Consider the following 12,643-nt stretch of genomic DNA (forward strand, 5'->3'; position numbering starts at 1 on the left):
ATGCCGAGGAGGAATTCAGCCTTGTGACACCTACCAGCAGCTGCCGCCACGCTATCAGTAGAGTGGCTCCCCGCTGCCACGGACCATTCATATCTCTGCCTGCCCCCGACCTCAATGAAAGCCTGTTCATTCAAGAGCTTCCAGGCCATGTACCGACACACCACCCATGAGCAATAGCTGCCCCTTGTCACAGGTGCTGATACAGACAAACTCCCACAGTTCAGAAAGTGCCGTAGCAGGAAAACCAGGGAGCATGATGCTTCCTAAGAAGCTGCAAAGATGCTTCCAAAAGCAGAGGTCTCCTGTGCTGGCTGGCCATGGGGACCCCTGAGCAGGGGGTTGCATCTCTGCAACCACAGACGCAAGGTATGGACCTGCAGATGCCACCATGCCGGGAACTCAGCTGCAGCAGATCGTCCACTAACCCTGCAGATCCTGGAGCATCCTCCCACTCAGTGAGGAAGTCAGGAACCCGCTGGATTGGCGGAGCTGCACTCCTCACTGACGCATAGTCAGAATGCCAGATCAGATCTGGCCCTGTGTTCAGCCCCACGAACAGATGCTGCCCTATTAGCACTGCTCTACAGCACAGCCACGGCAACATTTGCATGGCAACATTGGCATATGGAGGCATTCGTGGCTCACTCTCTCCGTGGGAGGGCTGTGTCCTGACCTGTTGGTTTGGCACAAAGACTCGCTCACGCTATGCTGGCAGGTTACTATGAACAGCGTGTGTGCTGCTAGATAACCTATAGATAATATACAGAATTGGCAAGCTCCAGAAAACAACAGCCAGGACTTTCCCTCGGCTGCACTAATGGGCACAGAGGCCAGGGAGGTCTGTAGTGCAATGCAAAACAAGGAGATGTCTCCGGTAGCACCAGTGAAAATAAACCCTCACAGGAGCTTCACATCTGACCTATCCATCCCCCACGATTTCTGCTGTGCCTTCTGCCCTGCAACAGCTGAAAACCAACGGGGGAGACACAGGGAGGATCCTGGCTGATAAAACTAGTTAATTAACCAGGGAAGATGTGCATGGAGGGGAGGCTGGGGCATCGCAGCTCCAGCATAACTGACTGCATTTGCTAAAGAGGCACCAGTTTGCACCACAGCTGTTTTGGCCCCTGGGTACGTACAGCAAGAGCACTGCAGAGTTTTCCTTCCGAGCTGGATGGAAAGGGATGGGACCTTGGGAGTGAGCCACAGGGTCTTGCCACAGCAGCCTGCACCCCCACACAGCTCAATGTCACACCACAGGCAGGAACAGGGAAGGAGGGCTTCAATTGCCACCAAAATGCCGGGAATGCATAGCATTGCAGTGGCCCAAGGCTGCAGTAACCCTCAAGGATCCGGGGAAAGCAGAGTGTGCTGGGAGCACACACTAAGCCAGTCCCAGTGAGCAGAATTTATCCCACTAGCTGATGTCTTGTGCATGCGATCCATTGGGCTAGAGGGAGTGGGCATAGCCACGGCCTAACTCCCCGCAAAATAGGGTCATGAGTGGAAATGGGGAGGGAATTTGGCATGAAAGATGTGATTCAGCTTTGTGGACCAAGCCAATATCCTTGTCTCTCCGGGATCTACATCAATCTTGCTTCTCGCCTGCCAATTTATTTCTCTGTTGGACCCCTTCTGCTCCTTAGCATAAAGCTAAACAGGATGCTCCCTTTTCAGCCAAGATTTTAGCCTCAGCACGGGGATTTCAGCCCCGTGCCCAGTTTTGAACCCTTGGGCAAAATCCACCTCTGCAGAGGTCGGAACTTTTCCATTTCCTCATGCAGCCACTGGTGCCAGTGGGAAGCCACTCCCACAACGCTGTTTATCCATAAGGTATTGGCAACAGGTAGCAATGGAGAAGGGTTCTGGGATTTTCTCTGGGTGTGGAGTTAAAGCCAGCTGGTTAGGGATGAATGGAGCAACTGAACTGAGTTCGGTTAAAGAACCATTTAATAGGGTGTTTTGCCCTGCAGTGCATGCCTTAGGGCTCCTGGGCCAAGGCCTTAGAGGCAAGAGATGGAACAGTTTATGAAAGCGGGTGCACGTCCCACAGTCAAGTCAGTCAAAGCTTTCCTGACCACCTCTGCCATTCATATGAGTGTTGGGATGCAACCACGACTTACCCATCACTGCTCTTTAGGCCACAGCGGTGGATCGCACTGATCACCTTCCTCCAGGGCAGGCAGCATCCCCACACTCTGAGGGGTTTTTTGTCGCCAGGTACCAAAAGCGACAGACAGAGCTGTATTGGTGTGGTTCTGTCAGCAGAGAGAAGGGGAAAAATTTCAGTGGTGGTGACTGTGGGCTCCTGCCAGCTTTGATCACCTTCAGATGGTAGCTGTGGCAGTGCTACCGAGCTCTCCTTGCAGCGAGTTGGATGTACATAGAGTTGGAACTTTATGATCCTTGGGGTCCCTTCCAACCCAGACCAGTCTATGACACTGTAGAGATGCAAAGCATCCTAGCAGGAGAGGTGTCGAATAAACTGGGAGGACATTAGCTGCTGCTACTGACATGCTGGCATCCGTTCACACAAAACGAAGCAGATAGAGGACAGGGCAGAAGGGAGCTGCCCAGGACACACGGCCTGTCTCCTGGAGTTTTCTGTGGCCACGGGAGTTCAGCAATCCAACAGAGTCAAACAGCCACAGATCTCCCCGCAGGAATCGCTCTGGCATGTTCGGATAGGCCCAGTGTGATAAGAGCCAGATTTAAACTAAAGCAAATAACACCACAGCCAGGGAAAGGCCTGTGGTACTTCACTGCAGGGAACAAGCAAACAAAAAACCCTCTTTTTTTTGAAAAAAAAAAGCACACATACTTCTCAGGCTACGTCTTGGCTAGATGTGGGCTAAGCCCAACCACTTTGTGATTTGCAGCCTCGATCTTTATTTCTTCCTGTGTTTAAATGAAAACTAAATGGTGGGAAAGGAGGAGGTTTCAGAGTTCTGGCACCCTGCTGTCCCCAGCCAGCCCAGCTGTTTTCAGGCCACCGGGTTCTATTTGCAGATGCCAGGAGGAAACACAAAAATAAAAGTTTCCATGGGTGTGGGGACCAGGTAGAAGCCAATGAGACAGAGGGGATTTTGGAGGAGGAACAAGCAGAAGTCTTAAAGAAAGAGACAGGAAAGAGAATATCCAGAAACACCCCCTCCCTCACCCTGGGCAGCTTCTGGGACGTCACTTGAATGGCATCCTGAAACAAAATAGAGGCACTTTGTTCTAGTTCTGCACCTTTTAAAGGTAATGCAGAAATGGCCCCAGGGAGAATCAACAGAGGGAGGGGGAACAGTCTGCATTTCTCTCTGCCCCAGGCTTGCTTCTGTCTGCAAATGGCTGTAGGTCCTGTGGGTGATGGGGCTGTGCAGAGCTTGGAGGTTTCAACAGGTCCCCAAGATTTCCATGAGCTCCTCCCAACACTTTTTCAGTGGTACACAGACATCTCCCCTGACCATCACATGTGCAGCTTCTTTGAGCTTGGAAAATGGGGTGAAACCATCAGTGGGGACCCCAAAAGTTTGTAGGCTTAGTCCTATGCTAACCCCGCTCCTATCCTCCTGTATACTTTCCCCTCCACAGGCACTACCAGCTTCTGACATGGCTCTGCACCCTTCCTTCAGGGCTGGAGACCTTTGCCTATCCTAACATAAAAACCTTTTGTCTCCAAACCAACCACTCCAGCCTTTTCCACTCCCTTCTAAATAGGAGGGGACGGGTTGTCTTAAAATCCAAGTTTGTCTCCATCCCACACAGGCTGGGTGTTCTCATTTCCAACCGTGTCATCTGTTTGCACAAGAAATGCTTGGTGAGGAAATTGAGGTTACTGAGAGAAACCCCCCACTGCTCACCATCAGACATGAATCCCTGTGGCGCTGCTGCTGTGTGCCCTCTTGCAGACCTTGCCCCACATTTAAAGTAGGGCAGGCTGCAATTAAAACACACGAAAAATGCCATTGACCCTTCAGTACAAGCCTAAGGTGGGAAGTGGTCGTGCTGATGTATGAATTAATTAATTTATGCAAGGTCATTCCAGAAGCTGATGGCTGAGCAGGGAGCTGTGCTGTGTGTCAGAGGTCTTTCAGCCCGAAATATCCTCCCTCCACCTCGGAGTCGGCACTGGTGGTAGTGTAAAAGGCGTGGGCTTGGAGACCTGGGGTCTCCACCAACACCTCTGCCAGCACAGCCGCTGATAAATCATCTCTACATGCAGTGGTTCAGGGCTGCCAGGGGTTAACCACAGAGGAGAGGCACGCTGCTGCACTCTCTGGCAGAGACACGATGTGCAAAGCAGCCGGGTGTTTGACCAAGCTGATGGCACACCTCGGGCTTAAAGAGAGTTAGAAAAGTATTAAAAAGTGTTAAAATCAGCTTGAAATCAGGTTCTCTCAACCCTTGCCAGGCTCTGAAGCAAAGCAGCAGTGTCTCTTTCCACGTCCATTGTCTCCAGACCACCTCTCTGTGTATGTTAAACACGCTCCTGCAGCCACAGATTTGCCGCCAGTGCCCAGCCCCACACCTTCAGAGAAGAACCAAGAGGAGCTAAATTTAAATGCTCTTCTCTGTGACCGAGGATTAAGGTGAAAACCCCAAGCTGAATCTCTGGGAAAGCAGCCCTTTGGGCCAGACACCTTTTGGCAGTGCCAGCCAAGCCTGCTGCCTGCTCAGGGACACGCTTGTCCTCCTTCCACAGAAGCCAAAGTGGACATAAAAGCGTTAATGGAGACGCAAGGGGACTTTGGGGGAAAGGATCACACTGACGAGGTGGAATCCAAAGCAAAAAGCATGCTGCAAACTCACTCGTGTACCGAGCCACCATCACAACTCTGCTGCCCCTTCTGCTTGTGCAGTCCTGGACCAGGACAGGTCACCAGAGTGAGAGCACTGGACAGACAGACACTTAGCAAGAAAACAGGTCGAAAGCTCCGCAGTTGGATATACCCGAGAGGTTTGAGCTTGTTCAACCATAACCGGTTTCTAACTGCCCTCCCCACCAGCTCTCTGATTTTAGGACAGCAAAGAAACCCCCAGTTCCCACTAGGCCTGAGCTAAATCAAAGCAACCTGAAATGGGAGCATCCGCTGAGCCTGGGTGGGCTGGCTTAAAATCCTACCCCATTGCAGGCGGGAGAACTCTAAGCACAACATGGCACATTTCAGGGTTCACACACATTTGCAGAAATCCTGGTAAACAGGGCTGAGGAGGCATGTGCCTGTGAGGTATTGTAAACCCTGACATCTCTCAGGGAAAGCAGCAGATTCAGGTGAGTTTCTCCTTCCTTCACATGGGATCTGCTGGCAGGAGGTTGAAGTAACAGCTGCATGGGTGAGAAGTGAGCACTGGAAGACCCTAGGAATAAGATAAAGCTCCAAACTAGGAATTGTTTTCTGGTTTTGTCACTGCAGGATGCTCCATTCATGGCATTTTCTCCTCGCTAGCAAGGGGTGAAGGAGAACACGCATCAGAGTTTGCGAATCACCCCCCAGCCAACACCCACGCTTCTCCACCTCTATCACTAGCTTCAGAAGCAGCCATCCTTCCCAATCCTGACCCTCATTTCTCCATCCCTTTGCTGCAGTCTGCTGGCCCCTCTGCTGGCCCCATGCAACCATTTGCGGGACAAGTTCGCTCAAGCGAGCTCAAGGAAAGGGACAGGCAGGGTGCGTGGTCTGAACTAGCGTGGGGAGATGTCCATTTGCAGAAGTCTCAGGGATTCCTGGTTGCTTCAGAGGGGATGCAAAGGGCAGGCTTATCAGAGTTTGCAGAACACAACTCTGTGGGTTGGGAGCAACCAGGGGATTGCACTTCCTTGGGGTGAAGTGGTCAGAGAGCATTTTTACTGGGATGTAGAAGGAAGAGGCTGTCCGAGGAGCGCTGCTTCGATCACTGGTGGTGTTGACCATGCCAGCTTTCCCTTCCATGGGTGCCCCCTACCCCTCTGACCCACTTGCTGGACCTCTTCCCATGCCCAGAGCTGAGGCAGGAGACCCACAGGGTGAGCAGCTGTGTTCCTTCTGCCCCACATGCACTCCAGCTCCTCCCATGTGTGTCCCCATGGCAAGATACACTTAAGGCAGAACCTGGTTGACAGTGGTACTCACTCCTCAGGGCTGGGCAGCTTCTCTGGCAGCAAAGCAACTTGTGCCTCACAACCACGAGCGGGAAGGCAGCGCTGAGGGGTATTGGACACTGAGAAGCCACTTTGCAGGGGCAATAACATGGGACAGTCACATTGATAGTACAAGAGGAGCAGCAGCAGATAGGAAATGGTCACTTATCTTTTACACAAGGGACAGAGGGAAATAAAGGAGGTGAGGCACTGCCAGTGGGAAAACCAGAACCACCGCTCAAGCTGGCTGCTTACCCACACGGGACAGGATTTGCACAGAGGCAAACCAGGGAAGAAGTCAGGGAACAGGCAGCTATTCTTCCCACTGAACGAGCTGGAAGGATGCAAAACACTTGCCATTTTGGACAGCAAAAGTCAAACAATCCACATGTCCATCAGGAGGAGCTGCATCACCAGCACCTTCCTTTGGCTGCTATCCTCCACAAATGATCGCCCCAAGGAGAGATCCTGCCTGCCCATAGCCCGTCCCTGTGGGCACTACTCCAGTGTAGTAGTGCCCAGACTACTGCTCCTTCCCAGAGCTCCTTCCTACCTCCAGCCCCTTCCCTTCAATTCTTTCTGCTCACTTCATTTCACCCTCCACACTTTGAAACAGGCTGACCTTCAGCTTTCCATCTTTTTTTATTTAAAAGTCTCCTTCTTTTGATCACAAGAAAAGCTTTGATTTTCAGCAACCAAAACTAACACGAGTGTTTCTTTGAAGTCTTTGGGGAGCTTTTTTGAATGAAAGTGTGACATGCTACTAACAAGATAAACTAAAGAAACACTTTGGAAAAGTTCTACCTGAGTCTTGCACACCTTCACCAAAAAAGTCTGGAAACTGACCAAGGATTCAGGATTCAGGATTTCAGGTCCCATCTGGAGTACTGTATCCAACACTGGGCTCCCTGGTACAAAAAGTCAGGGATCTCCTGGAGAGAGTCCAGCAGAGGGCTACAAAGGTGATTAAAGGCCTGGAGCATATCCCCTACAAGGAAAGGCTGAGTGACCTGGGGCTGTTCAGCCTGGAGAAAAGAAGCCTGGGAGGGGATGTGATCAATGGTTATCAATATCTGAAGTGTGGGACACAGGAGAAATGGCCAGCCTCTTCTCAATGGGCTGTGGGGACAGGATAAGGGGTGGTGACTTCAAGCTGGAGCACAGGGAGTTCCGCACCAATATGCAGAAGAACTTCCCAGTGAGGGTGACAGAGCCCTGGGACAGGCTGCCCAGGGCGGAGTGGAGTCTCCTTCTCTGGAGATATTCAAGCTCCGTCTGGATGCCAACCTGTGTGACCTGTGTGACCTGTCCTAGGGAACCTGCTTTGGCAGGGGGGTTGTTCCAACCCCTACGATTCTGGGATTCTGTGATATTCCCACAAGGATATTAATTTTCTGGGTACCAACCTCTCCAAGGTGAAATTTGTGAAATAAGACCACACGTTCCATGTTTGAAGGGGAAAACAGAGAAGCCAACAGCCCAGAAAAGGCATAAAAGAGAACTTTGAAGCCAACTGCCATTAAACTAAGATGAATATATACTTCTTCAAAGCACGAGGAGCCCCGAGGTTTCTCGCATTGGGCAACCCCCTCGGCTGCAGTGACAGTTGCTGCAGAGGACAGGATGTTCTAACACGGGCTGGAGGAAGCGGGACAACATAAAAACCTGCCAGTGAGCTCTGCAAGCAGACGGAGATCAGAGGATGTCCTCTGCTGGTGAGGAAAATGCTTTCAGGTCAGAGCCACTCTGGGCCTGGGCGGTCGCTCCCCGGCTAGTCCGTGTTAGGTGTTTATCAGGAAATATTCATAAGGAGACCCTGGACAAGCACCAGTTAAACAGCGAGTAAGAGCTGGCAGGGGGAATGCTTAGGGGATGATACTCAATAGCCTTATGAAATTCCAAGGAGTTTTTCCCCAGTTGCTCTTTACTGCCACTTTCCAGTAAGAGATGCAGGAAGTAATGAAGAATTGTTGCCTCATAAAAAGCTTAGGTCCTGAGCAGCTGGCCCTGATCCCTGCAGCCCTTCCCATCTGTACAGCTCTTCACTGTGCCTTGCCAGGAGGCAAACTCAAAGAACTCAAAGCGTCATGGTAGCACGGAGGGTTTCTTCTGGAGGTCAATCCAAAGGGATGCTGTGTCCAAGTTGGTGGGTTGAGGTTGGATTTGGTTTTTCCTTGTCTTGCCACATATGTGTCACAGCATTCTGCCTCACCTCACCAGCCCTCTTCCAAGAGGGCTTCCTCTTCTCATCATGCATTGTCTGGGGCTTCCCTTTGTACTAGGTTTAATTTCCTCCTCAAATGGACAGAAGGACAGGGAGCTACTGGAGAGGGTAAAAAAAGGGCTACAGAGATGATGAGGGATCTGGAACATCTCTCTTACAAAGGGAGGCTGAGGGACTTGGGAATTTGTAGCCTAGAGAATATCGAGGGGGGATCTTATCAATGCTAATAAATACTTGAGGGGTGGGCTTAGGACGATGGGTCAGTCTGTGTTCAGTGGTGCCCAGGGACAGGACAAGAGGCAACAGGCACAATCTGGACTATAGGAAGTTCCACCTAACCAACTTTCCTAGGAGGGTGGCAGAGCCCTGTGCCAGGCTGCCCAAAGGGGTTGGGGAGTCTCCATTTCTGGAGACATTAAACTCCTGTGATCCTGGACGCTGTCCTTGCAGCCTGCTCGAGGTGATCCTGTTCTGGCAGGGGGGTGGAGTAGATGATCTCCAGAGGTCCCTGACAACCTTGACCAGTCTGTGACCTCCAGGAATAAATTTATCAGCAGCACTAAGGGATACAACTTGAATGTGCACTCTACACACTCAATATGCCAATCCTTGCTATGCAAGTTAGTGTATTTTATTATTCCCAGTACTCTGACTGAAGATGGAAGCTCAGTGACTGTGAGAACAGCTGTAGCACCCCATCACATGAGCTCTACTTCTCTGACCCTGATGTACTGATAAATGGACACTACAATGAAAGCTTCTTTTCTTTTTTTTTTTTTCAGAACAAAGGAAAAAATACTCCAACTCCAATGTTATCATGCACGAGACCTCACAGTACCACGTACAGGTGAGTACCCAATGTCAGTGAAAAATGCTGATAACGCAATGGGTTTTGTTTCTCCTGGCCCTTCATTAGGCCAAAGAGGACTTGGGAACGTTCTTACAGTAAGCAAGTGTCACTCTTCACACCCTGCGAGAGGCAAACAGCAAAGCTGCTTGAAACTTTGGATTTCTGTTCTCCAGCTCCAGGCTCCCCAACACCTGTAGATAACCTTGTCTCCCAAGCTTCCCACCCAGCTCAGTCCACCCACTATTTCTAGCTCCTGAACTGTAGGACACACTTTCAGACTCAGCCATCTTCCCTCCCTGAGCTGTGGGTCACCATGGTCTGGGCTAAAAAACACCAGCTCTTCTGCCCTATAGTATTTCTCTGCTGCTCCACTCACTCCTTGCTGTGGAGAGCAGCAGTTGTTCCATCATGGCACGGCAGTATTTGAAAGACCAAGCAAATAGACTCTAGTGTCACTCACAGATACCCCCCTGAGGCTGCAAACAGCTTCCCAATCCTGAATCACTCCCAAATCCCATAACAAAGCCAGGTCCAGCTGGATGGCTTCTCCGACATTGTGTGACACAGGCCATCCCTGACCACTCAACTGTCCCTCCCTTGGATCCTGTACATTTCTTTGAAGGAGAGAGCAGGAGAGATGCCCACGTTAGACATCCTGCTATGGGGCTGGGAAAAGAAACAGAGTCACTGCTTCTGCGTGCCCAGTGCACTGACCTACACCTAAAGCTTTTGTCCCCTTTATGGACTGCATCAACCAAATGTCTGGGGACATTTTGAAGTCAGCAACTCCATCCTCTTGCTATGAGGCGTGACATGTGCATGGGAGGTCACGGTCTCAGGGACTTTCGTGGAGCCAACACTAACCAGTCATTCAGCCAAGCACTTTGTGTCACTGCAGCCTTTCTGATGGGAAATCAGGTGATGAGAAGGGAGGATGAAAAAGATGATTAAAGAATACAAAGTTGCGTTAACTTATGTTTTTTCTACTTTAACTTGAAAAGGGCATACAAACCCATCATTTATCAAAGATTTATCTCCTCTCTGAATAATTAAGTTGCAGCAAATTAAAGTTGTTGAGTAACTGGGGAGAGGAGAACAAGGTGGGATGTTAAAAAGAGAAGGGAAATTCTGTACAAGGAAGGAGGAAACGGAGAAGCTTTTGTCCCTGTCATCACCCTGGGCTTCAAACCCTTCTTGATCACCATGGACAGACACATTAGCAGGGTTCCCGTGGTGGTTACAGGAACTCACTTGCCCAAACAGAAACCACATCACCTATCGTCTTACAGCTCTTCCTCAGCTACTGTGTCCTCTCAAGTAATTCATGCCATGACAGGCATGAAGCCAAATTCATCTCCCATCCACTTAAAAAGGGAAAAAACAAAGAGGGGCCAACCTGACCATCCCAGGCCCAGTGATTCCTGGGACGCAACACACCATTGTGGGCTGGTGGCCTCCACACCACGGGAGTGGAGGTGTCCATCTGAGGCCTGCTGGACTTTTCATCACTGAGAACAGGCAAATCAATAAAGGAAAGCACTTCAGGAGGTCCATATTTAGGAGTCAGGGCTCTGTCTCCTCTGGTTTAAGATGCCAGTGCAGCGGGAGCTTAAGCACACAGTTAGAAATACAGGAGTCTGTTCAGTTGCTTGAAATGAAATTGAGACTTTTAGCAAGGCTTGTTGGGAAAGAGGCTCTGGTTTCCATCAGAGAAACGAACTTGATGGCCAGTTGCCCCACCAGTGGCCCTGCCAACCATCCCCATCAGGAACTCCTACCAAATAAAGTCACTCATGGCAGCAGAGAAGGGACTTTAAACAGTGACACGTACATGAATTCTTCATTAATTATGCCACATGCCACCCATTTGTGAGTTTCTACCTTGAACTTTGACCAAAGCAAACAGGATTTCAGTTGCAGACAGTGAGGTAGGAAGAGCTTTCTTCACAAGAGGTATTTTACACCCTCTGGAGTAATCTATGAGCCGATCAAAGTTTAGTAGTGGACAAGACATTGCCCATTCTTACAAGAGCTACTCTGAACATCCATCTTGGTGAAAAGGGGCTTTAACGAGATAAATCCAAGGCAGCAGCAAGCTTCTCTCACTCCCCCGGGATTTTAAATACAGAAATGGAAAAGAACAAACATTCTAAGGAGCCTGAGTGAGGCAGCTTTCCCCTCCATGAGAATTACAGTAAACAACAAAGGAATTTATGGAGATTGTAAACCTGGCAGTAAATATAATAGAACAGATAAGAATGCCCGTCCCCAGGTTTAAACCAATTCCCTTCACTGCTCAGAAAGCAGAGGGTTTGTCACCTCTGTGCAGATAATATTGACTCTGGGAATGCCTTTCCGGGCACTGTTTTACAGTTACTGTAACATATCCCTGAGCATGTTTTTCATATCTGATCGCACAGCTAATCTCAGCTTTCAGCTCAAATACCTGCCAGGAGGTTTATCTAGGCAGCGCCTCACCCAATACCTTTGCCTTATGAACTTGGGGCTCGCACCCGGCAGCACTGAGCCTCTTCGCTGCCCTTTTCAGTCTTTATGAATTATCCAAACCCCCCCTTTACAAACAGTTGGCCACCACAGATCCTCTCGCGTGTAGAGACTCAGTCCTTTCTACAAGTCAGGGCTAGCAGTGCTTTAAAGCGGAGCCTTCCCCCCTGCATCTTGAAGCTGTTGCTCATGCTTCAATCCAAGGCCCCGTGCACATGTATCCTCCTCGGGCCCATCTGGTTTGTACCAGACCCCAACGTTCACAGCCACTCATGCTTCACCACCTCTTGCTCGTGCTTCACCATGGCCATCCGAGGCTATACTGACAGGGACTGTAGTGATAGGACAAGGGGTGATGGGTTTAAACTAAAATTGGGGAGATTTAGATTAGGTGTTAGGAAGAAATTCTTTGCTACGAGGGCAGTGAGGCACTGGAAGAGGTTGCGCAGAGAAGCTGTGAATGCCCCATCCCTAAAATTGTTCAAGGCCAGGTTGGATGGGGTTTGGGCAACCTGATCTGGTGGAAGGTGTCCCTGCTCATGGCAGGAGGATTGGAACGAGGTGATCTTTGAGGTCCCTTCCAACCCAAAACAATCTATGGTTCTGTGGTTCCTCCCTGGGTCCACCTGGTCTGTACCAGACCCGAGCATTAACGCCTCTCCAAGGTCCCTTCATAACCCATTTCCACAGGAGGACAGTTGCTGATTCTCTCTGCTGGTGCCAGGGCAGGGTCAGCTTTTGCTGTCTTGCAGTCTGCTTCCCATGTTGCATCTCCTTGGACTTTTACAGGTAAAAAAGCACTTCCCAAGTGATGCTCTCGGCCTCCTCCTCTGCCTTCTGAGGCACATGCTGATAGTGGGAACTACCCATTGGGCTATTTAATCATCTCATGAGCAGAGACTGCTACTGGGAATAGAGATTTTCCCTATCTCCCCACATTTTGTAGCTCTTGCTTGCT

At 50.2% G+C, this 12,643-nt stretch overlaps 1 protein-coding gene across 1 annotated transcript in view; it reads left to right on the forward strand.

The window, feature by feature from the left end:
• EPS8L2 (EPS8 signaling adaptor L2) overlaps positions 1–12,643 on the forward strand; it is a 60,726-nt gene that overhangs the window by 27,118 nt on the left and 20,965 nt on the right. The window contains exon 4 of the mRNA XM_084263329.1: positions 9,113–9,177. Coding sequence (XP_084119455.1) covers positions 9,113–9,177 — 65 coding nt within the window. The remainder of the gene's footprint in view (positions 1–9,112; positions 9,178–12,643) is intronic.

This window comes from Gallinula chloropus (assembly GCF_964237585.1).
Source record: "Gallinula chloropus genome assembly, chromosome: 4".
In the NCBI taxonomy this organism is placed as follows: Eukaryota; Metazoa; Chordata; class Aves; order Gruiformes; family Rallidae; genus Gallinula; species Gallinula chloropus.